We start from the raw sequence: 25,548 nt of genomic DNA, 5'->3' as shown, positions 1-25,548 counted from the left end.
ATCATGCAATAAAAACTGTTCTTAGTAATCATTAATTAGTATATGCAAGGTCATCAATGTTTTTTCAATAATACAACTTCTTCTCAAGACTCTTTTTTAACTACTGTCAATGATATAATTAATAGATTTGAAGATGAATGTTTAATGCGGGGTTTAAGTTTTATGCCAAAGTATTAAAAGAAAAATCATAATAAAAAAATTGTAGTTATAGAAAGAGAGAAATTAAAAACCAATCTACAAAGTAAAACCTTTTATGTGAGGTCATAATAAAAATATTTAATTTGTTACATCAATTACTTTAATTAATCAATTAGTAATCATTAATTAGTGCATGCAAGGTAATTAATAATTTTTATTAATTCAACTTCTCCACACTTTGTTAATATTGTCAATGATATTTAACAGATTTGATGAACGTTTAATGCTAGGTTTAAGTTTTATAACAAAGTTTTTTTTGCTATTGAACAACCAACAAATTTCAAGGGAACTTACCATCAGAAGGCCCAATGTAGTAAAATATTTGGCTCGCACATGACATTTTGTCACAAATGAAACTCAAACCTACAACCTCTCATAAACAAATATTTTGTTATGTATATATTTTAGAAAAAAATAGAAGGATATATTTAAAACCATATAAAAGGTAGAAATATTTGTATAAGGGTGCTTAATTCAATAAAAAAATTCCTTTCCTTCGATAAAAAATATTAATTTCATCATTAGAAATACCCAATAGTAAATAAAAAAATATTCAAAAAAAAAAAACCCTTTAAAAAAGTTAATAAAAGTGCAAAATACGGGTCATTTGAATGGAGTGAAGTGCAAGTTCTCCATAAGCCCATACAGGTCACTCATTAGCTGTCTTCTTTTTTCTTTTCAAGCTGTTGGTTTATTATTTCATCATGCTATATACACTTACCAATAGAGTGGCCTTAATTCCTAAAATATTCAAACAGTTCAGCGTTTTAAAGCTCGCTCGAAGAAAGCTCCCTATAAACAGCGTCGTAAATACACGAGTCGAGTTGACTCGTTAATTTCGAATTAAGCTCACTGGTTAACTCACTCTTTGGCTTGTTCAAGTTGATTATTGCCTGAATAAAGCGTGCATGAACTATCACATGTTGCCAGAGATAGCACAAGGTTGTACATGCTTCCGTTTCAGTTTGCATAGTTTTTGTAAACACTTACAAGGGGTATCATCAAATCCACATGACAATTCAGGTAGATTATTGCCCGAATAAAGCGAGCGTAAAGAACTATCATATGTTCCTGGGATAACGCAAGGTTGCATGTGCTTACGGGTTGGTGTACATATTTTTGTAAACACTTACAAGGGATATCATCAAATTCACATGACAGCAAATATCGCTACGACAAAACATCACTCAAGTATATAAAGTAGTACAGAACTGAACCATATAATAAAAAAGGTAGTAATAGTTGTTCTACAAGTTGCAAAAATAAAACGTTATGAAAAATGTTCAAACTGGTATAATAAGATAATGTCAAGAACAAACCCAACTGACCGATCAAATTGCTGATGCTGGCTTCAGCTTCTCCTTCAAGAACTCAAGTATATGTTCACGCTTCCAGTTGTCAATTCTGCGTAAAATAACATCAGCATAAGGCCTTAAAAGTTTCAAGCAATAAGCACAATGCAGACAACTTAATTAGATGTAAATGTAAAAATTTGACATATTTATCTTTGATAGGTCAAATTGGTAAAATAAATAAATTGGCTAAAAAGAGAAATAGAGTCAAATGGACCGAAACTTTTTTGATCATATTTGGCAACTTATAGCATACACAAAGGTACAGTCATATAGCCCTTTCAACTTTCTTTAAGTTCTCTTTACTATGTGCTACTTGCTTATGCATACAAATGTTAGAAATAAATATGTTTTTCCAAAAATCAAACACTTTTATCACATAAAACGTTACTGAAGCATATAAAAACTAAGCGATAAACACACCTTATAGTTTCTTTATGTTGTCCAGCATCATCCAACATGATCAGCTTTGGTGGCGCGTTAAACGCATATTGAACTTTAACAGACGGAAACTTTTCCTTCTCGTCCTCAATGAAACTAACAATCTCTGGATAGAACACGAGTTTCCTCATACATACTTCCACAATCGCACCAGAGTAGATAATCTGTAATCCATCATAGACAAACACAAATACTACATGAAGTAAAAAAAACAAACCTATAAAGAACAATATTGAATAACAGAAAGTACAGATTTGAGACCTTGCTGGTAGAGTCATCAGAATCCTCAGTACAGCATTTTCTGCAATCAGACAGCAGTTCTGCAATGGATCAAACAAGTGTAAGTAGCTCACTTAGATTAATGTAGAAATCAAAAGCATGATTACGCATTAAATTAGGGTGTCATACAGTGTCGTAAAAATTGGGACTAATCGTCGATTAATCGTGAATTACTCGCAAATTAGTGGGCTACTGATAATTTTCAGCTGACAGGTGCAACTAATCGTTAGTCGGCCCAAATTGTATGTTTTTTGAAAGACAACCAGATCTTAGTTTTAACCTGTTTTTCTCACGGGTTTGTTATGTTTATGTTTGAACTATACTAGGTGAACTTTGTATTTATGTAAACTTTCATATATATTTTTTCAAAAATTACATATACAAGTTTGAATCTGGTTAATCGCTAGTCGGTACCCACCACCCAACTTGCGTCTAGCGAGTTTGTTCAGCAATCAGTATTATTAATTTAGAAATAAAAAAACATGATAATGCTTGCTGTTCATAAATAATAAATTAGGGTTTCAGATCAGTAAAAACAAAAGAGACTAAAGGCGGCGAAAGCAAGTATTGGAATGAAAGCTTGCTGTGATAAAAAATAAATTCTGCATTGAATCAGGGTAGTCTTGCCTACTAATGTCAAAACCCTAGCTTGAAACAAATCTCGATCGGTTTTACTGAAATCAGAGTACTGAATTACAAAATCTCTCAAACAAATCCAAAACAGCAATAAACACCGTTGAAATTCAACAATTTACATGTATAAAATATTAATAATATGATGAAGATGTAATCGTAGAGGAGAATTAAAAAGAAAAGAGAACCTTGGTCCTTGACGTATTCAGCGAGAGCGTTACAATCGGAACAGAGGGCGAGACCTGTAAACCCTAGATCCTCACACTCCTTAGCGCTCGGCTGTTCTGCTCTTGAACAAACGAATAATAACACTAATATTAATACTGTGGCACAAATTAAGCTCCGCATGTTTAAGTTTAACGATCGATCGATCGATGAGTGAATGATGTTTTGACTTGAAGACGACGAAGCTTTAATTCCTGGTTTCACCCATTCGGATCCGTTTTTATTTACTCTGCTCTGGCGGGTCTCCAGATAAAATTGTTACTATTTTAATAAAACAAATTTATATAATTTAGGTAAACGTGTATTTAGGTGTAATCATGTCAGGTATCACCTAGTACTATTTTCGTCTTATGCCTATGAAAACTGTTGAAACAATATCATACTTGGTCTCATATTTAAAAAACTCGTCTTGTATGTTTCGGGGTAGGTCTGTTTATCGGTTTCAGGTTCGCTTACCATCCCTGCCAACTGAATGTGGGCAACAAAGGGTGTGTTGTGTGATTTAGTTTGGTTTTGGTCCTAACCAAACCAAAATCAAAACTATTGATTGTAGAAGATAGTCGATGATCAGTTTTGGTTAATCGGTTTTAAGCATTGGTTAGGTTCAATTCGATTAGTCACATAACGAATGTGAGTCTGAAAATTTAGGTATAGCGAAAAATAAATCAGAATACTAATTTAGACATGAAATTATAGTGGCGAACAAAATGGTACAATTATGAAGATTTTGTACCTTCTCAGATATGGTTTGATCAATCAAACTCACCCTAGAGGAGTAGAGACACCTGAGTAGCTGAAGTGCCAGAATTCGTGCTCGAATTAATTAGGTAGTTGAGTACACCAAATAAATGTGCATTAAGGTCATTTGGATGATCAGACTGAATATGGTGTTATTGGGTAATGGGTAGTTATTTGATGATTGTTTTAACTGAATAAATTATGTAAATATACCTTCAGATTCATGTAAAAATCTTGGATTTATTTAGATGAATCCACATTACCCTTTATATTCATTGATTTATCTTTCTAGTATCCTAGATGAACATAAAAAAGATAACATTATCTACAAGTAGAATTCATATAAAAGTATGAACCATGAATGTCTTCTGTCTTGGGCATCACAGCGCATACATAATGTATGATCTATATAGGCCACGCACATATATAATGTATGGATAGAATACTAGATATATCAGCATTTCAATATGTTAACCTTAAGGTCGTGTTCGTTTCACGGTATTCATAAATATGATTATCAATGGTGAGCATATCACAATCCATAAAAATAGTAGGACTGTTAAAAACAAGCACGTCTATGATCTCTATTATCTAGATCTCAAACCCGCAAAAACCTCTTCCAAACAAGTCTCTTTAACACCAACCTTTTCTATAAGGCAAAATATCGGTTTAATTTGAAGATTTCAAGAAGCGGTCCTAAGATTCTTCAAAATTGTAATCGCAGCAGAAGACCATAATATGGTTAATGCAACTTGGGACTATATGTATTATGTAGTTCAAAAAATGCAAGTTAAATACCAACATAGCTTAAAATTGAAAACCAACTCGGCCTTTTGCTCCCCACTCCCTTTAAACTCTTTTGAGTGATCTAACTGATAAATTATACACCATAAATATATCAACAAATCTAAATAACACATGCATTTTTAACTCTTTAAATTGATTTACCTAAGTATGCACCACGAAGACATCAATAAATCTAAAGGAACACAGAGAGCATAGAGAGGCTTTAAACCTGAAAACATTTCAAAAGTATTTTATGGATAAGAACATATCGTTAAAGGTAAAACAAATATAGCAAAAACACTCCAAAATATAAAAACAATACCTGCCAGGTCAACGGTCAACAGAACAGAAAACATAACTAGAAAGAAGTCAAAACAGACATCACTGATGTTTATTATCTTCTGCAGCTTTCTCTTCCTTCCCAAGAGCAACAACCAGTTTCTTCAAAATTGCTTCAACAGGCTGATGTGAATTCTCAACGGCCTTCGATATCGGCTGCCACTTTTCACCATGTTTCGGTTCAGCAGCAACACATTTCCTCAACACTTCCTTCTGCTCATCCTCAGTTCCATGCTGCAACTCAAACTTATATAACAAAGCCCAAAAGTCACCAACATCGGGTGCAAGAGTAACTGCACGGTTAAGCCACGCGCGCGCTTTATCCACCTTCCGATCTTGCCAAAACAGTTTCCCAATAGCAGCAATCACATTTGCATCATGTTCACATTTCTTATAAGCATCAGAACTCTTGGTCTTCCTTTGTGGTCTTGGAACCATTTCAATAGAAGCAGCCCATAATATCCCACTAGTCGGACATTCCTGCAACGCCTTCGCCATTAAAATATCAGCTTCTTTTTTCGACCCGTGTCTCGACTCGGCTCTAATCGCAGCGAGCCATAATTCAGGGTAATTCGGGTTCCTTTTTCTAGCCATCGTCAGCACGGCCCGAACCTTACTCAACCCGCTCATTCGTTCCTCAAGATTTGCAAGTGAGAGCCAAAGAGGAGTTGAATTCGGACACTGTTTTAAACCCGACTCATATGCGTCTTTTGCTTGTGGTAATCGACCTAACCGTTCTTCAAGCTGACCCAACATTAACCATAGTTTGAAAAAAGATGGGAATAACTTCAACCCTTCATCAAGCAACCGCCTTTCCTCTGAACTGTTACCGAGTTCTCGTTCAACAATAGCAGACTTCATCCAGACACGCTCAGTCCCACCACGTTCGCGCGCTTTAGCTAAAAGCATACGAGCCCGTTCGGGCTCATTGTTTTCAAACTCAAGCTTGAAAGCCGCAAGCCAGATTTCTTCAGATTTAGGGATTGCAGCATACGCTTCTTGAAGAATGTGTCTTGCTGCAGGAACATCACCCGCGAGCCACTTCTCTTTAGCACCCATTAACCATAACACCTCGGCTTGAGGGGTGTATGTAACCGCCTTACGAAGCAATGCATCTAATGACTCACGGGTTCCATGAGCCTTCTCAAGCTGGGCTGCTTTAAGCCATACACTTTTCTTTGATTTAAAAGCAGCAATTGCACACGCGTAAATAGCTCTGGCGGTTTCAATCGACCCTCGTTTTTTACATTCCTCAGCATCAGCAACCCATGTCACCTTACGGTCCTCGTCTTCCACACCAATCCCAATTGTATTATTAATAATCGCATTACACGTTGCAACCGACCCGGCCCGTTCAGCAGCTTCAGCCTCCTTCATCCAGGCTTCTCTATCAATCTCTACACCTTCTTTCTGTAAAGCCCGAATACCCCTTTCTATAATCTTTCCAACCATTGATGTGTTTCCAAAAGCTTCTTCTAACTTGGCTGCAGTGATCCAAATCGCAGGTTCTTTTGGAAGCTTCTCACGTGCCTTGTTTAACACCTTTTTGGCTGCATCATACTTTTCCAATCTAGCTAAAGCAAGCCACAATTCCACATGTAACGGGCAACACTCAACAGCTCTTTGAAGCAAAAGCTTTGCATCATCTTCATTGGCAAGTTCCACAACCGCTTTCCATAGCCTAACAGAATCAGGAATGTTTTCAAGACCCTTTCTCAAAACCCTACTTTTACTTGCATCATCATGTTCAAGTTTTGCAGCTTGCATCCAGAGTTTAACCGAATTAGGGATTGCTTTAACACCTCTAGCAATCACAGCTTTGGCCTCATCTGGATTTGCTAACCGACACGCCTCAATCCACACATCCTCATTCTTTGGACATTCTTCACAGCCTTTCTTAATCAAATCCCTGGCTACTTGAATCTTTCCAGCAACTTCTTCTAATCTTGCAGCAGCAATCCAACCAGGTGGATGCTTAGGATTAGTTTGAATCACAGACTTCAACAAAAGTCTAGCTTTCTTAATATCCGAAATCTCAGCATCACTGGTAATCTTCATACTTTTCAGATCAGTTAAATACCCCTTTGGATCAACAACAGTTAAACCCGAAACAGAATCCGAAAGCCTATCCAACTTCAAAGACAAAACTGTCCCTCGACCTTCACCAACAGCAGTCAAATCTGGCGTTTGAGCATAAGGCGTCTCGGTTCCACCCACAGCTCTACTCTTTGGGTCCAAAGCAGTAACATGTTCCTTTTCTTGCCTAGCTTTCTCAAGCAGCGTATCCGGAACAGGCACAAAACTCTCAAATCTTTTCTTCTTATTCCTCAACGAATAATCCCCAATCTCCGGAATACTATCCCATTCTGCAGCAGATAACGTAACCAGCTTCCTCTTAAGATCAGCAAACTGTTCAGTAATCTTCGGGTTCGAAGCTCTATACTTTTCAATCTCCTCCTTCAACCTAGCCTCCCTCCTATCTTTCCGTCTCGAATCCATCCTCTTATCAATCTCATCCCACACAGCATCCGCCTCTTTATCCTCCTCATCATACTCAGCCGAAGCAAACAACCCGACATCATTACCTTCAAACTCATCAAACTTCTGGTTCTCATCATATCCCTTATCCTCAGCCTCTTCCTCTTCTTCCTCCTCACCGGGACCCTTCCCTCGGCCGCGGCCTACACCAGACGGACCCGCAGCACCAACCGCAGCAGCGGATCTGTCAGGAAGATCAGGCGCAGCACGGGCAGGACCGATATCGGAACGAGTGGTGAAACCGGTGGCGCCACGACCTAATCCGGCTACATAATTGGGCGGAGGGCGTGTGTTGAGGAATTCTAACCTATTCTTCGGTGCAACAGGTGCTTGCATGATTGATTCCTAATTGTATGATGAAAAGTATTAATTAATAATTCGAATTGAAAATTAATTATTATAAACGGAAACAAATAAACCCTAGATGAGAAGTTTGGTGGCTTACCGGTGTCTGTTACGTATGGAAATGATACAAAGTACGAAACTTCAATTAACGGTGTACCGACTGTGGTGGTGGTGGTGGTGGCGGCGGTGGTGGCCGGAAATCGGGATCAACGGATGAGACGGAGTGCTTGTTTCCGGATGCGAATGAAATGAATAAAACGAAACGTGTGATGATTTGTGAAGAAACGGTATTAAACGAGACGGAGGGTTATAACTTATAATTTAACTGGCTCACATTTGGTCGGTTAGTTTAAGTCGGTTTAAGAGTGATAGAAACCGATTTTGGGCCAAATCGAGCCGGTTTGAGATTCGGTTTGGGCTGGGTTCACGGAAGTTAAAACCAGATTGGGGCTAAATCGGTTCGGTTTGTGACGGATTGTTGGCTCAGTTTCGGGATACGAACCGGTCTCAACGAATATTTCCTCAAACCGATAACTAGGTATGTTTAGAAATCGGTTTTATCCCTAAGGCGGTTTTTTACGCCTCTAATGCTCGAGCATGATTATGGTTGTCATGAGACTGAATAGTTTCTTCTCAATGCTCCCGTTTAAGTCATTAATACAACAATTATAACCAGTAAAATCCTACCAATAGGCTATTAGCAGAGTCTGGAGAAGATGAGATATAGGCAAACAATAGCTCTATCCCAAAAAATAAAGAAGTTGCTTCCAGAGAGACATCCAGCTCCAAAATCATATGGATGGTACCAAGTAAAAGAAACACTAAGCTTTACCTCTAGTCAATAAAGAAAAAGCATACATGTATAAATAAATAAATAAATAGGTAATAATAAAATAATTAAAGTAGTCAGCAATAGATGTAGATAAATAAAAAGAAAAATTCCCAAAAGAACCCTTTAATAGTGAGAGATTCCAAATTTGTCCCTTCGAAATCATTTTTCCAGATTTGTCCATCTTTTAACGCATCGTCGACGACGTGTTAAGTAGTTCCGCCGACGAGATAGCTAGCACATGGTCAACGATACGTTACGCATCCAAACACATGGTCAACGATGCGTTAGGCATCCAAACACGTGGTCAACGATGCGTTAGGCATCTAAACACATGGTCAACGATGCATTAGGCATCCGCATCCAAACAGATGGTCAACGATGCGTTAGGCATCCAAACACGTGGTCAACGATGCGTTAGGCATCCAAACACGTGGTCAACGATGCGTTAGGCCTCTTGTTTGTTTTTTTTAATATTATATTATCATAACTAATTTTACTTATATTTGATTTTCTTTTATAACTTTTAATATATAAAGTTCTATATAATTTCGAATATACCGTTGAGACATGCTTTTTTTTTTACAGATCGACATAAACTTTACTCAAACCGAGCGGTATTAAATTAATATCGAAATATTCAATAAAATTTGATCCGACATGGTTTAAAAAAAATCTTATGTCAACAGATAGATAAAAAAACACGTCTCAACGGTATATTCGAAATTATATAAAACTTTATATATTAAAAGTTATAAAAGAAAACCAAATATAAGTAAAATTAGTTATGATAATATAATATTAAAAAAACAAACAAGAGGCCTAACGCATCGTTGACCATATGTTTGGATGCGTAACGCATCGTTGACCATGTGTTAGCTATCTCGTCGGCGGGACTACTTAACACGTCGTTGACGATGTGTTAAAAGAGGGACAAATCTGGAAAAATGATTTTGGGGGGACAAATTTGGAATCTCTCACTATTAAAGGGCTCTTTTAGGAATTTTCTCTAAATAAAAATAGTAATATTAGTAATGAATAGCAAATATGTGTTATACTAGTTTAAGAATAAGATATTATAGCAAAATATCATTTAGCACTCAAAATAAGATAAAGAAAAGTCCCTAGACCAAAACTCTACATTTCTCTTAAAAGTCATTAGCCTTAATCCTACGTCTCTAAGAATTATTATCCTCAACCATGTCCTCGGAGAGATGCAGATCTAGCAAATCATGTTTAATCCTCTCGGCCCAAGTCAATTTAAGCAACTGAAAACTTAAAAGTGTCTGCTTGTAATGGCCTAATGGGTGCAGTTGCATAGTATATGCTTGCACATACACTTCTTACGTAGAAGTTACTGTTTAAAATATACACACATGAATTAGTGTCTTCGTTGCAGTCTACAAATGACTGGAAATGATGCTGGTTTGATTTGGTTTTAGTTGGATGTAGTAGGCTTTACTCCAAATGACAAGCAACACTAGATTTTAATAGCTTACTTATAAGTTATAACAATTCAGTAACTGAATGTTTAAGACTGGTTAGGTTACTACTTCAGCCAAGACTAAGATGTCAAAACAAAATTTAAGTCCCCAATTTTTTTAAAAAGTTATACATGCTATTAGGAATTAGAATTTATATAAAAAAGGTGAAAAGACAACTACATACAGCATTTTAACCACAAAACAATCCCTTGACTGACACGGACTCTTTTGTAACCCGATAAATAAATAAAAAAGTAAAAATAATTAAAGAAAAATGTCAGAAAATGTTTAAAACCGAAGCATTGTCGTGTATGGCAAGGTTCCGCGCTGTATTATGTGGAAGGAACATTTTGTGTCGTCTCATTGGTGGTGTTGGAGTTAATACACGAACGAGCCACTTCTAGCATGAGTTCCACCTCTTTCTTATACTGCATAATATATACAATTATGTACATTAATTATGTTATAGTAGTAATTAGTGGATAGCTAAATGTAGGTATAACTTATAAGGGTCAAGTCTTACCTCGTTTATGGCACCCGATTTAATTTTAGATTGCATTACGCACCATTTCTTGAAATGCACGCCTGCAACTCAACCAGCAGGGTAATTAAGTACTTTCAGACACACCATTAGAACCATACGTGATTATCGAATATAAATGGAATCTAGAATAGTAGAATGGAACTTACCGACTTTAACATCAATAGTGCATGAAGATTCAGATGTAGTCAAAACTATCCATCTGCAATGCACCTATAGTTAAAGAAGAAAAACAAGTGTCAACAAAATTACGATTATTTGCCAAATAGAAGTGACATGCCTGTTATAGTTTTACCAGAAAATTAATCATTTTACATGTTAATACTTTAAAATACTAAATTTATAAATTACTTTTATCTTTTTAAACATTTGTGTTCATACTATGCCAATTTATTTTGAAACTTACAAATTTTGGTATAAAAAAAACAAATAGTTAAAAGTTATTATACAAAACATGTTTATAAAAGACAGAATACACAGGTCAACCCGCCAGGTTGACACAAACACGACCCAAACCCGCTTAGACTAAACCCAAACCCGCAAATTTCGTGTTAGGTTCGTAAATGATGCTGAAAGATACCTCAAAGTATGATCCAAATGGAACATCGTGTGCCTGTTGTACGGTTTCAAACACCTATAAAGCAAACTAACAATAAGGTGCTAATAAAGTTTAATTTCAAAAAAACCAATAAAAAAAATACTCACCAGGGATTTTTTGTCAGCAGACAGCAGGGCATGTTGCCACTCTGTCATCGCAGTATCAGGTGGACACATAGGACTATTACAAAGACATCTAAATGTTATTTCTCTAACTTGACCATCATATTCATCAGCAGAATGCCACTGGCCTATCTACATTTTCAAAAAGATATATAATAAAATTTTAAATATGAAAATAGGGGAAAAGCATGAGAAGATATTTAGGCCCGTAAGTGAACCGTTTGGCCAGAGTTTCGTTTGTGTTTGTTTATTTGCGTAAACAAACGAACATGAACACAACATTTTGTTTATTTAGTAAAATGAAGGAACGTCAACAGTAAACATGTCTCGTTCTTCCATTTATGTTTGTGCACGTTTGTTTATGTTTATTCGATTATGTCCATTTCTGTTCATACGCTAACGTTCATTTATGTTTGTTAGTTTACATTTGTTGAAGTTTGTCCATTTATGCATTCATTCACATTGTTAGGCGTGTTGCCCTTTAGTCAAGTATTATGAATATTTTAGGCCCAGCAACTGATATTTACGTTTACTTTGAATTGGTGTTTGCTCAGTTGTGTTCATATATATTCATTCACATATTTTCAATTATATTTGTTCGTTAATGTTTGCAAACCCTTCGTTTATACTATTAACGAATGAACATAAACACGCTCATTTTCTTAACAAACGATTACCGTTAAGAACACGAGTATGTCTTGTTCGGTTCACTAGATGCCTAAGAAGAAACTCTATGAATGAAGGTTACAAAGTATAATCCTTACATTGAGATTCGTATCCTTTCGGGATGAACGATAATCGTTTGTGAAATTTGAACCATCACTCAACAGCAAGTCAAAAAACTGTTCAGCGGTACTTGCAAAAACTTCCTGAATAAATATTTAAAACTTTAATATAATTATATTATTAAAATAGCCACTTAATAATGGTAAGGGTGCATACGTTGTATATGCCAGTGAGAACATCTTCTTGAACGAATGGTTCCTTTTTCTTCACCACACTTTCTGCTAAAACCTTAGCTGGTTTTTTGTGAACTAGAGAGCTACTGCTCGCACGTAACTCTGAGTGCTGTTGCTCCTGTATATGTAAATGTGTCATTATATGAAGCAGGTCAGGTTGACCCATAATAACCTTTTTGAAAAGTTATCATGGTAACAGTAATCTAAGTTTTTTATTAATAGAGAGATTGAAGTCTGTATTCACTGAAAATGCAGTTTGACCCAACTTTTGATTTGTCCCGTTTGACTCGATAAGATATAATGGACAACAAATTGGCCTGTTTCTAAGTAAATGGATCAAAGTTGCGACTTGTACAAAATTCTTTTGGAGCAAGGTATACCTTCTTCTCAGCTTCAATCATTGAATGATAGTTCTTAGCTGCACGTTGTAAAGTTCTTATTGCATGATTTCTGTTCCAAAATGATGCAAACATGTATCTAACTCGACCTGTAATTAAATTAATTCAAAAAACAGTGAACCAAAAATGAAATTTTGTGCATTGTATATACAGCAGTTATATATCATCGGGCCTGTAATAAAATGAAATTTTATGTGTTATATGGGATGAGGATCATTTAAGAACTCCAAATAACCAATCATTTTATTTGTTTATTTTATAATATAGTATTAACAGAGAGTAGTTTTGCAATTTACTATTTTATTATACATAATTTTATGATCACATATACGCAAAATTGGTTATTACACACATATGTAAATTGGTTATAGCATGTATGTAAACTTGTGATTACATATATGTAATCACAAATTATAATGACAACACTACCCTCAAATAATACTAAATATACAAAATAAATAAATAAATAAAATGATTGGTTGCTAGAAGTTCTTAAAACTTTTTGGAGTTCTGAAGAGAAAGAGATCCATCTGTAAATAAGCAAATAACTGAGACTAACCATCTGGACTGCGCAAAGGAGGAGCACCATGTCCACCAGCACCGAGGCGAAGAACTATTGTTACAGCAGGATTAATGACAGCATGTTGGCTCCTTCTTATCTGCATATAAAAACCATTATTATCGTAACTTTTAATACTAAATACTGAAGCCAAGCCCAGAAAATATAACTAACCTCTTCTATATCACCAAAAGGAATAATCACCTGCAAAATGAAGTGAAGAAGACCATCGTCAACAGAACCAATAATGCTTAAACAGAGATATCATAGTATGCGAATACTAATGAAAATAATGTTACAAACAATACAGCACTATGTGATTGGAAGCCGATATTATGTGTGAAAAAAAGGAGATTAACCTTCAATTGTTTGGAGAATACATTAGAGTGGAAGCATATATGCCAAGCTGAAACATACATACGACCATGATATAAGAATGATCTCTCCATTGCACATGAATAACTGTGTTCAACAATCTGAAATATAAAAAATATATTATTATTGATATAATATAATAACATAGAAGTTAACAGTTAAAGATATCTGCCTCGTCTGGTAGAAGATCAAATATGGTTTGCAAAGGCCCGGGTTTCTGATGAACAACTACTGGTCCTGGTTTATGTGTTGAGATCCGCCTTCTAGGGTTAGCACCAGCATAGCCCTTTAAATCCCTACGAAACAATAACAAATTAGTGATCTTTATTAAACACAACACTAACATGTGACATAAAACACAATTCTACCTGGAAGAGTTTTTGGAGAGATCTGTTGTTCTAATTTGGATACAAACCTGAAAGAAATACCAATGTGTTAAACATCTTTGATCAGTCAAATTAAGGCATCGTTAACATTAATACTAAGATTAGATTACCTGCCCTGGAGAACTACTTAAGGGATGCCATATTGCACCGGTTTGACCTTCTTTTTCGACAGGAATGGTAACCGAACCAAGAACAGCACTTTTCCAAATTATATCCCAATCATATATTGACACATTAATCTGTTCAATAATCAAGAATCAAATAATATGTTAACTCTCAACACGAATGGTACAGTATAAAAATAATAATGGTCAATAGGTACCTTTACAGGCAATTCATCAACAGAAAAATTGAACTCCTCGCCCCACATAGGATTTCTTGAACCGGGAACCATTGAACTAAAGAATCAATATGAATAATGATTATCATATCATCCAGCATAACCAACATCAACTAGCAATTTGGAGATAATAACTATTATCTGCATGATTGCAGATTAAAAGGATTACCTAAACCGCTTTTCTGTACCACAAGTGATGATTGCATAAGGATCCGACATGCCATTCAAATTAGCACCAATAAGATTCTTTGCTGCTAACAGTTCCACCTACATTGTTGACCATTTTGCGCATCAATGTAACATCAATACATTATAATATGGTGACAAACTTAACTGTAAAGAAATTCAAGACCAGTTCATTTAGAAATACCTTTATTATATAAGCAGAGCCACCATTAGAGTCACCCTTCAATTGATCCATCTACAATTAATTGTAGAAATGCAGTTAGCAAATCAAAAATTCTTTTCACATTTGGAAGATGAAAGGTAATAGTAAACAAATCAGCACTAAAAAGTCAACTGTTGACTTCTCTGGGGTCAGATTGAAACCGTTAGAATACAATCCTAAGCCCATTAGAACCTGTGTTAGTAGGGCTGTAAGCAAACCGAAACGTTCGTCGGGAAGTCGTTTATATTCGTTCATTTAACAAATGAACGAACACAAACAAGGAATTTAATTCGACTAACTAAATGAAAGAACACGGACACAGGCTATGTTCATTCAACTGTGTTCGTGAATGTTCAATCATGTGTTCGTTTACGTTCGTTAATGTTTGTTTGTTTATGCTTGTTCATCAACGTGTTTTAATATTTTTTTCATGACTTTTCTAATCTTGTGACATAAATTTAAGCAACATTATTAACTTTTCTAATCTTGCCATATAGTTCACTTGTGTTTGCTCGCTTGTGTTTTTGAACTGTTAACAAACACGTTCATTTCCTTAATGAACTAGCATGATCAAGAAATTTCATTCGATTAGGTGTGTTCGTGCACTGTTCGCAACAAACGAACATGAACAAAGCCTTGTTCGGTTCGGTTCGGTTTACTCCCTTATTAATTTCTACTTTTGTAACGATTTCGCCTAAAATAAACACCAAATCAGAAAACTGCATACAATTCTAAGAATCATGTTTACACTATATTCAAATTGCAATCAACATGATCACATTGATACAATCAAGGCATTATCACACATTCACACGCAAATTAGGGCAAAAACCGAACACGATCACATTATAATTATCAATGCCACAAAATCAACAACCACAATCACTGTTATAATTCATAAACCCTAAATAATCACAAAATCAACACAAATATACCTTATCTCTGTCATCAATGCCATCAGCGGCACCAATAGATGCATTATCGAAGAGAGATCGATCACCGGCGGCGGTGTGGCTGTCGTACGTGAAGAACCAGTAGGCGGCAATGACGAATAACGAGGCGGCAACGCTCACTTCCACTTCCCACCATGACGGAAGCAAAGCATCAATACTCGTTTCGGTGATCGTCATTTGGGAACGAACGAATTACAGAGGGATTAGTATTGAAGAACGATGTTCCATTAATAATAATAATATGAAGAAGAACGTGCAAGTGAAACGGAAAGATCAAGTAATTGCTTTGAATGGATCGATGACTTTGTTATAATTGGAGTGGCGTTTTTTGGATGGCTTTGATTCTTATTTTGGAACGGTTGTATAAAAATGGTTGGAAGTTTGGAAATGGAACCGGTTACCGGTATCAAAACAGGTCCAATTATTTGATGTTTTGGGATCCGTATGGTATAGTTTGGTTCAGTATCGATATTTGTCGAATTTTTGTTTACGGTATTAGTACTGAATAGAATATTTTCGTAACTGATATCAAACTTTTATGAAAATCAGGATCGTGTTACCGGTATGATACCAAGTTCATACTTATCAAAAGAAGAGAGGTTTTACAAAGAAGATAATGTGTAGGACATCAAAATTTTCAATTTTTGGTGTGTTATGGACTTAAGTTTTTAATATTTTCTTTCTAAGGTTTTCATCATAGTATTTTATTAAGCTTGTTAAACTTATTGATAAAATTCATTTCACATGCGAGAATTTTGAGAAAAATAGATCTAATATCATGAAAACTGAAAACCGTAATTATGATTCGTGGAATCCACTTTGTCTTGTATTTACCGACATTCTTATTTATGTTGTCACGTATTTTGTATCGTCATTTGGCTGTTTAATTATTTATGTGCTTTTTATGTTTCGAGCTAACTAATTTTTTGTTCTTAATTGATGTTACGATAGTTGGGAATTGCTATGATGTTTAAAACTAGATGATTATGTGTAGCGAGCCGCTGGCATAAACCTACGAAGGACCGCCGCTTAACCTGACCTCTGGTGGTCCGTCGGCTATTCCCCGATAGTCCGTCAATGGTCAGTTTCACAAAATATCAATTTAGTCCTTATACTTTCAAAGTGGATATATAATTGAAACTGTATTTAGGTGTTTTTCTTTTTTTTTCTTTTTACCAACCAAACACGTTTGAATATTAATTTACCAACCAAACAAATTATTTTTCGTTCCTTCATAATAATCTACTAGGTTAGTTGCCCGTGTATCACACGGACGGAACATATATGATTATTTATTTGGAGAAATATAAAATTATGAATGTATGTTAACAAATGATTTTACGTAAATATTAAATAAGAAACATATTAAAACATATTTAATTTACAAAGTTTTAGAAGTTTGAAATAACTGAAAATATAATCACGCCTACAAATTTAAAACATAGTCAATTATGTAATTATAGTAACCTTGAAATGTAATATTGTAATTAATACAAATTAATGAAACTTTGAGTTTAATTATAAATTAAATTACTTAATTGAACAATTGTTAAAATTGGTAAGAGTCTATGTGGCATCCTATGTGGACGACACTGATAGATAGCCTTTTGTAGTAGACAAACACTCCCAAAGAACAAGATAAAAAAACTAGATATTAAAATAACTTTTCATCACAATTTTCATTACTTCAATTATAAATTAGTATAATTGAAAACTTTTGTGCCACAAAAGTTTTATAGGGTTTAGGGCCTTGACTATTTATGTATTTACCTTTAAGATTTGTTCAAATTGTTGAGTTGGTTTGGTGGTTGATGGAATGCTCCATAGTTATTGATATATAAATTAGCCCTCACATTAGCATCTATTTTTTTGTTGCTATTTTTTTTTTGTTATAGGTCTTATTTGTTTATTTCTTTTATACATGACAAAATTATTTTTTAGGTTTAGTTCTTTTATATATAATGAACCTAATTGATATATAATACGCATAGAGTCGTCGTAACGCCAATGATTTTGTTTTAGTAATGTTAATTTGACGGAACTATTTTTTGGGTTTAGTTCTGAAACGTAACAAAGTTAGCTGACATCGACCAAATGCAACAACTGTGTTTTACCGACCGAATAAGCGTTGTTTTAAAAATGTAACTTTTTTGTATCATATGCTATACAAGTATATTCTTGGTGTTTACCAATTTGTGTTTTGGGTTTAATGTATGTACGGGTACGTACATAGCTAATACCAATAGAGTCCGTGTCCATCGCCGCAAAGCGGCGGATTGCTCCCTGGTTCTAATATAAACAACCTTTTATAGGCAAAACAAGTAAACAAGGAAACAACAAACTATCCTAATATTTAGACCCATTACCTATAATAATACTAAATAATAAAACAAACTAGAATTAAAACTAGTGGTGCATGCATGAGAACATGAAGTTGAGTTGATGCATGAACTAGAAACATGGGTAGGCTGATGTGTGCGACCTGTATTAAGCATCATGCGTCCACATAATTTTACTTTAATAGTACAGTAAGGTAAGATCCCGTCCATTTGCCTCTTACATGCCAAATAAGGCCTTGCCTTTTGAATTATTAAAGGAAAAATATTAAATTAAAATATCATAGAATTGAATAGAAAGATACGGTGTTGTAGCAGTAAAGAAGTAGAACACAGACAAGGACACGATTGTCCTTTCTCTTCCCCTCTCACACTCACAATCATCACCCAAAACCAAAACAAAACCCCTCTTTCTTGTCTGCTTCATTTGCATTTACAAAATCTCATTAATAATATAATAACTAAAATAAAAAAGAAATACAATACCCATTTTCATCGATCGATATGAAATTGACGTTTGGAAGTTGGGAATCAATTTGCACAGTGGTGTTAATTGGATGGTTATTGTACAAGTATTTGGTGGTCGGAAGTCGGGATAAAGCGGAGGAGAGCGGTGGCCGCCGCCTGCAACCGCCGAGAGGCACCGCCGGCTGGCCGTTGATCGGAGAAACATTAGAGTTCATTGCCGCTGGATTCACTTCTCGTCCGGTCAGTTTCATGGAGAAAAGGAAGTCTATGTAAGCCTCTTTTAAGTTTTAACTCCTTGTTCACTTGTACTTTGTTACTTAGATTATTATTTCTAATTTTAATAATAATAATCCAAATGGATTATCTACTTCATATACATACTTCAAAAATGTTATAATATTTTTTTTGGCAAATTGGAAATAAATAATCCTAAATTTTGTGTACTGGCCAATGATAATTCCAACTTTAAAAATCACTACTTTCAACTATTTTTGTCTTGATGGACCTCCGTTAAAAAGCACTTAACGCCGGTAACTTTTTTCCCGAGTTTCAAGCCGATGCTTTAGGCTTTTGATTGGAACAACGATACGATTCGACTGATGTAAAACTTATCTTTTTTTGACTTGATTTTTGTTAATTGGAAATTCAAACACCTGAATTGAAACATTGTTTTGTCGATTGGATCAATTTTTCGAGATAACTTTTACATCGGTCGACTCATATCGTTTTTTTGATCAAAAGCCCTAAAACATCGGTTTGAAACTCGGGAAAAAACTTAACAACTTTAAATGTTTTTTAATGGAGGTTCATTGACAAAAATAGTTGAAGTTGGGACCTCAAATAGTGACTATTAAAGTTGGGATTATTATCGGCAAATAGACAGAAGTTGGTATTATTTATTTCCAATTTTCCTATTTTTTTCTAAATTATTACCCATGGCCGATAATAATTTTTAACAAATGTGACACCCTTTAAATTTTTACTTTTCAAGGATGACCCCAATATAACGAAAAGTACCTCTATCCGCCACTTAAGCCGTTAGCTGGTCCGACATGGCAACAGAATGCCCCATGACCTTGCCTCAGGTGTTTTGGGGCGTTATAGGGACGGGGCGGGGGCAGTAATGCTGGTGGTGCCTTGGGCGCCTCTCCACAAGGACCATAACACACATTCTAATGAGCAAGTAACTTTTTTTTAATCCAAAACAAAATGTTATGATTATTTTAAAACTGTCATAAATCAAAGCATAATATTATAGTTTAAACGATACAAATGAAAGTTAGGGACAAAGTTATATTTTTCTTATAGTGAGATTCCCATTACTTTTTAACATTTTTATTAAGTTAATAATGAATATTAGTGGTCAAATGGAATATAAAGCAGGTTTAGGATTGATCTATTTTACTAAAAAGTAATAAGAATTAAAAAAAAAACATCTTTGAAATGATTTAAAACAAAAGAATTGTAATAATAGGTAAAAGTGCATTTGATCATCCCAACAGCTTCATAACTGCAATGATGTTATCACATTTCTAATGATCACTTTTTTATTTATAAATACATGAACTATAGACTTTTTCTCTCTATTTTATAATTTGCTACTTTTTAATCAATAAAATTCAGAGGGATAATTGAGCTCAGAAATATGTAAACAAAACTTTAAAAGTTTTCACAATTTGTTTAACACAACTAAAAACTTTTAGTTCTTTACTTAAAATCAGTTTTTTTTAATGTTTGATTTTATGATTGCCATGACCATGGGACCCTAGATACAAATCCTTATGATCTTATCACTTTATCCGGTGTTGTTAAAATCACTAGTCGGTAGTCGGGCGGTGGGGTGGGGACTAGCGATTAATTGGGTCAGACTTTAATGTATATTTTTCAGTTTTATATATTCACGCACATTTTTATATGTAATTTTCAGTTTTATACATACACACACATATTTTGGCCAGGAATTGGCTGGAATCTCGTTGGAAACCGCTAGTTTTTGCTTCAATCTCTCCGGAAACTGCTGATTTTGGCCGGAATCTTGCCGGAAACCGCTGGTTTTGGTCGGAATCTTGCCGAAAACCGCCGGTTTGGCCGGATTTGACCATTGACCAATTAATTAGCCTACTAGCCCAAATTAATCTGTGAAGTGGGGACTAGCGATTAATCGGTGCCTAGTCGGGATTTTTGCAACACACACTTTATCTCATTTCCATTATTCGAAAATTATAAATTGTCCCTTAAACTAGTTAGGTTAGTAAAAGTCCCCCTGAAATTAGATTATCAAACACTTGTTTTGATATTTACATAAACCCCCTCTAACTTCTCTATTAAGTAATTTACCACCCTGTACTTACATAAATTCTAACGTTAAGTCCTAAAACACTTATGTTTTAATTTCCATAGTTATGGGAAGGTGTTCAAGACACACATTTTGGGTAGACCGATCATTGTATCGACCGACCCCGATGTGAACAAAGTTGTTTTACAGAACCAAGGCAATGTTTTCATACCGAGTTATCCCAAATCAGTTATTGAGTTGCTTGGTGAGTCTTCAATATTGCAAATGAATGGAGGGTTACAAAAAAGAGTGCATGCCATTGTTGGTGGTTTTTTGAGGTCTCCTCAGTTGAAAGCCCAAATAACCAAAGATATTCAGAAATCAGTCAAGCTCACATTGTTGTCTTGGATGGATCGCGAAAATATGCAACAACCTCTTTACCTTCAAGATGAAACCAAAAAGGTAAAATCTTTTACTTTTATGGTCTTAACAGATTGATTTTAGGACTTCAGGTTGATTGATATATGGAATTTGGTCAAATAACATATAAATGTTAGTTGTTTTAGAGTCTGGTATGGGTAATGTCCAATTGGGTTTGTTCAAGCATTAAAAGTTTCAAACTTTCATTTGATAAAGGTAAGACCTTTGACTTTTTGGTCAAACAGATCATTTCTTGAGTTTTGTCAACACGCAACTTCATCATGATCACTTAAAGAATGTAACCTTTTATAAAGTTTGATATGGGTAATGCCCGGTAGGGTATGTTTAAGTATTAAAAGTTTCATTGGATCAAATGTAAGACCTTTGACTTTTTGGTCAAACAGGCTGTTTACTTGGTATTTTATTAAGAAGACTAAAGATTGTTACTTTTTATAAAATTTTATGTGGGTATTAGAAGTTTCATTGGAGAAAATGTAAGACCTTTGACTTTTTGGTCAAACAAACCATTTTCTTGAACCTATATCAACATAGAATTTCATCAAGATGACTAAAGAATGTTAATTTTTATAAAATTTGATCTGGGTAATATTCTGCTGTTTGTTCAAGTATTAAAAGTTTTCCTTGGATAAAATGTAAGACCTTTTGACTTTTTAGCCAAATGGGCCATTTTCTTGAACTTACGACAACATAGAATTTCATCAAGATCACTAAAGAAAGTTTTTAAGACCTTTTGACTTTTTAATTTAAAAAAGTTTGATGTGGTTAAATGTCCATTTGGGGTTTTTCAGGTATTAAAAGTTTCATTGGATAAAGTGTAAGACCTTTTGACTTTTTGGTCAAACAGGCCATTTTCTTGAACTTGTATCAACATACAATTTCTTAATCACTGAAGAATGTTGCTTTTTATAAATTTGATGTGGGCATTACTAATGTTTCGTTGTATTAAATGTAATACGTTTGACATTTTAGTCAAACAGACCATTTTCTTGAACTTATATCAACATAAACTTCTTAAAGATCGCTAAGAACGTTGCTTTTTATAAACTCGACATGGGTACGAATTCTTTTTTCTTCTGTAACTATCCATCTCAAGTTTCATCTTTGTTTTTATCATGCAGATAACTTTCGAAATTCTTGTGAGAGTGTTGATGAGTGTGGAGCCTGGTGAAGATGTGGAGTTCCTCAAAAGAGAATTCATGGAAGTCATCAAAGGCCTGATTTGTTTGCCCGTAAAACTTCCAGGTTTCCGTATGTATAAATCCCTCCAGGTAATTAATTTAATTCATGATAAAACACAAATAAGATTGTGCTGAATCGCAGTGAATTGTAACATAATTAAGACAGTGTTGAATCTTAGTGGATTGTGACAGTAAGTCGTGTTTGCAGGCTAAAGAGAGAATGTTAAAGATGGTGAGAAAGATAGTAAACGATAGGAAAACGGAAATGGAGAAAAACGAAGAAAAAGGTTCAGGTTCACCGAGTGATGTGATTGATGTGTTATTGAGGGATACGGGTGAATCGGATGGGGCCCACCAACGGCTACCGTTGGATTTTATTAGTGGGAACATCATAGAGATGATGATCCCCGGGGAGGACTCAGTGCCCATGATCATGACCCTCGCTATCAAATACCTAAGTGATAATCCTACGTCTCTCGCGTGTCTTGTGGTATGTAGGTCGTCTTGTGTTTTATCTCAAACGAGTCAACTAAGTGAAAGCAAACAAAATAGCTTAAGGTGATGGTTGAAAGTCACCCTAAGTTTAAGCAGGTTGTGTTTGCGGGCTCAACCCGACACGAACCCAAAGATTTGACACCAACCTGAACATGACACGAACCCGAAAAATTGTGCCAGGCGTATGAACACGACACGAACAAGACCTGTTTAACCCCGTTTCTTCGCATACTAATACTTTGAAATTACAATTTTACCACAATAAATACAAATTTATATAAACAATTATATTTTAGTTATATAATCCATAGTTATTAAAAGCCCTCACTTCTTGCGCCTAGGCCCATTTTTCAAGCGAGGCTCGATAAATGCGTCTCTAGTTCCTAGGCGAGCGCTTTGGCATTGTCTATGCCAAGAACATGAGAACATAAAGCCGAGCAAAAGAAACACAAAGGGTGCTATTGGAGCTTAGATCTAGGAGAAGTCAAAGGCAGTACATTGATACATTTTGTTATTCAAGTTTTGGAATTACATCTAAATTTTGACTATTTTGGTACTAATTAGATGATATGAAATGTTATATAATAGCTTTTGTTTATTTGTTTTTCGAAAAATAGTATGATTTTTCATATAGATAATATATTTTTTATTTTTTATTTAAATGCGCTTATTTTTCTTCAGGCCCTCGCTCTTTTTGCGCCTTGCGCCTAGGCCCCGAATGAAGCCAATGCGCCTTGAGTGCGCCTAACGCATTTGATAACTATGATATAATCTTATGCCAAATTCCTTTTTATGTTTTATATTATGGCATAAAATACCCAGCCAATCTATCTTATAACATAAAACACATTTTAAAAATATATAATAAAAAATAAACTGGTTAGAAGGTCATCTCGTGAACCCGACAAACACGGCCTTTTTAGCTATTCGGGCTCTCGGATTCAACCCAAAAGTGATCCAACCGATGTAATTTATGACAACAAAACACATTTTAAATTTAGAAAATAAATTCTTAAACAGGTCAACCCACAAACTCACCAGGTTGACACGAATATACGACCCCTTTAACTAAACGGGTTCGTAGGTTCACCTTGAAGCTGACCCAACCAATGTAACTTATGACATAACACATATTGTAAATAATAATAATTATAATAAATGGGTTAAACAAGTCAACCCACAAACCCAACAGGTTGACACAAAAACAACCCCTTTAGCTAAATGGGTTCGTGTTATTTTTTTTTTGTGTCAAAAGCTTATAACCCTAGTTTATATGTATGCATATACAAGTATTTAATGTTAAAAGAAACACAAAAGTGTATGCAGGCCAAATGGGCCACTACAACACATTACAATATTTTGAGCAAGTTTTACATAAACCTCAGGATGAAAACGACAAATTAAAGAAACGAAAGGATGAATCGTGTGAAGAGTATTCTTGGACTGATTATGTGTCATTGGAGTTTACTCAAGGCGTAAGTTTCGTGTTACTAAACACAATAGTTTGTAGCAAGATCTTTAAATTTACATTATTAAAATTTTAGGTAATAAGTGAAACTCTTCGGATGGCTAATATTATTAACGCGATTTGGAGAAAAGCTCTTGAAGATGTAGAAATCAATGGATATTTGATCCCGAAAGGATGGTGTGTATTGGCATCGTTAACTTCAGTTCATATGGATGAAGAGATTTATGAAAATCCTGATGAATTTGATCCATGGAGATGGGAGGTAAATAATGTTAGTTTCTGTTTTTTTTTTCTTTTTTATAATCTATATATGTGATTCGTTTGTTTAACTTTAACCGAATAAATGACCGGACACACATAGTTAAATGAACGGCATTTTCTTTTTCGTGTTAGTTCGTTAAAAAATGAGCAAATTCATGTTTTTTTATGTTCCTTACCGGTATAAACAAACAGTTCAGAAGCGAACATAACGGAACATAGATGAACGAACATAACTTGGCTAAAACCAGTTAAAAGTATTGTGAAGACCAATATGTTAGGCATAAAAAGTTATTAAACTAGACTAAGTTTTAGTGGGTCAAAAAATTTTAAATGAATATATTAACAAAGAACTTAAACAAGCATTAACTAATGTACATAAATTACGTAACCGAAACAGACATAAACGAATTGAATTTGAATGAATGGACCAGACGTGTGTTCATGTTTGCTCACTTAACTAAATGAACAAATGTTTTTTTCATGTTCATTCATTTGAAATAAAAGAACATTAACTAACTTATGTTTTATTATTATTAATATTAATATTTTAATTTTTTGCGATTTATGATATTTGTAATTGTATGTAGAAAACCGGAGCGAGTGTTAAAAGCAACAAGTTTACACCGTTTGGTGGTGGGCAACGGTTATGTCCGGGTTTGGAATTCTCAAGGCTCGAAATTAGTATTTTTCTTCATCATCTTGTAACATCGTACACTTGGGTTGCTGAAGAAGATCAAATTGTGTATTTTCCTACTGTTAAGACGAAACGGAAGTTACCGATCATCGTTACATCGAGACGAAAATGAAACCATTGGGTGAA

At 34.8% G+C, this 25,548-nt stretch overlaps 4 protein-coding genes across 4 annotated transcripts; 1 reads left to right on the top strand and 3 right to left on the bottom strand.

The window, feature by feature from the left end:
• Positions 1-1,466: 1,466 nt before the first annotated feature.
• LOC143625090 (uncharacterized) lies at positions 1,467-3,251 on the bottom strand. The gene is made up of 4 exons (XM_077095543.1): positions 3,092-3,251; positions 2,253-2,311; positions 1,974-2,155; positions 1,467-1,602 (listed from the first exon to the last, which is right to left on the bottom strand). Exons 1-4 carry the CDS (start codon positions 3,249-3,251, stop codon positions 1,530-1,532), a joined length of 474 nt encoding a protein of 157 aa, XP_076951658.1. The 3' UTR covers positions 1,467-1,529.
• A 1,724-nt stretch (positions 3,252-4,975) lies between these two features.
• Positions 4,976-8,082, bottom strand: LOC143625164 (protein STABILIZED1-like). Its single transcript, XM_077095596.1, has 2 exons — positions 7,975-8,082; positions 4,976-7,874 (listed from the first exon to the last, which is right to left on the bottom strand). The coding sequence occupies exon 2, from the start codon at positions 7,863-7,865 to the stop codon at positions 5,034-5,036; it is 2,832 nt and encodes a 943-aa protein (XP_076951711.1). The 5' UTR covers positions 7,866-7,874; positions 7,975-8,082; the 3' UTR covers positions 4,976-5,033.
• A 2,420-nt stretch (positions 8,083-10,502) lies between these two features.
• On the bottom strand, positions 10,503-16,017 carry LOC143625089 (BAG-associated GRAM protein 1-like). Its single transcript, XM_077095542.1, has 18 exons — positions 15,789-16,017; positions 14,836-14,886; positions 14,635-14,732; positions 14,448-14,523; positions 14,236-14,364; positions 14,108-14,154; positions 13,912-14,035; positions 13,724-13,840; positions 13,539-13,568; positions 13,365-13,464; positions 12,788-12,894; positions 12,391-12,525; positions 12,213-12,317; positions 11,434-11,580; positions 11,309-11,362; positions 10,878-10,941; positions 10,711-10,772; positions 10,503-10,615 (listed from the first exon to the last, which is right to left on the bottom strand). Exons 1-18 carry the CDS (start codon positions 15,981-15,983, stop codon positions 10,520-10,522), a joined length of 1,737 nt encoding a protein of 578 aa, XP_076951657.1. The 5' UTR covers positions 15,984-16,017; the 3' UTR covers positions 10,503-10,519.
• A 2,616-nt stretch (positions 16,018-18,633) lies between these two features.
• Positions 18,634-25,548, top strand: LOC143625087 (3-epi-6-deoxocathasterone 23-monooxygenase CYP90C1-like). The gene is made up of 7 exons (XM_077095541.1): positions 18,634-18,879; positions 21,011-21,347; positions 22,445-22,594; positions 22,713-22,994; positions 24,385-24,474; positions 24,544-24,729; positions 25,316-25,548. Exons 1-7 carry the CDS (start codon positions 18,647-18,649, stop codon positions 25,532-25,534), a joined length of 1,497 nt encoding a protein of 498 aa, XP_076951656.1. The 5' UTR covers positions 18,634-18,646; the 3' UTR covers positions 25,535-25,548.

This window comes from Bidens hawaiensis, unplaced genomic scaffold (assembly GCF_021521415.1).
Source record: "Bidens hawaiensis isolate Kalapana, Puna unplaced genomic scaffold, B.hawaiensis_p1.1 tig00004020_1, whole genome shotgun sequence".
NCBI lineage: Eukaryota > Viridiplantae > Streptophyta > Magnoliopsida > Asterales > Asteraceae > Bidens > Bidens hawaiensis.
The sequence above is the reverse complement of the archived record's forward strand: the minus strand, read 5'-3'. Positions and strand labels throughout refer to the sequence as shown.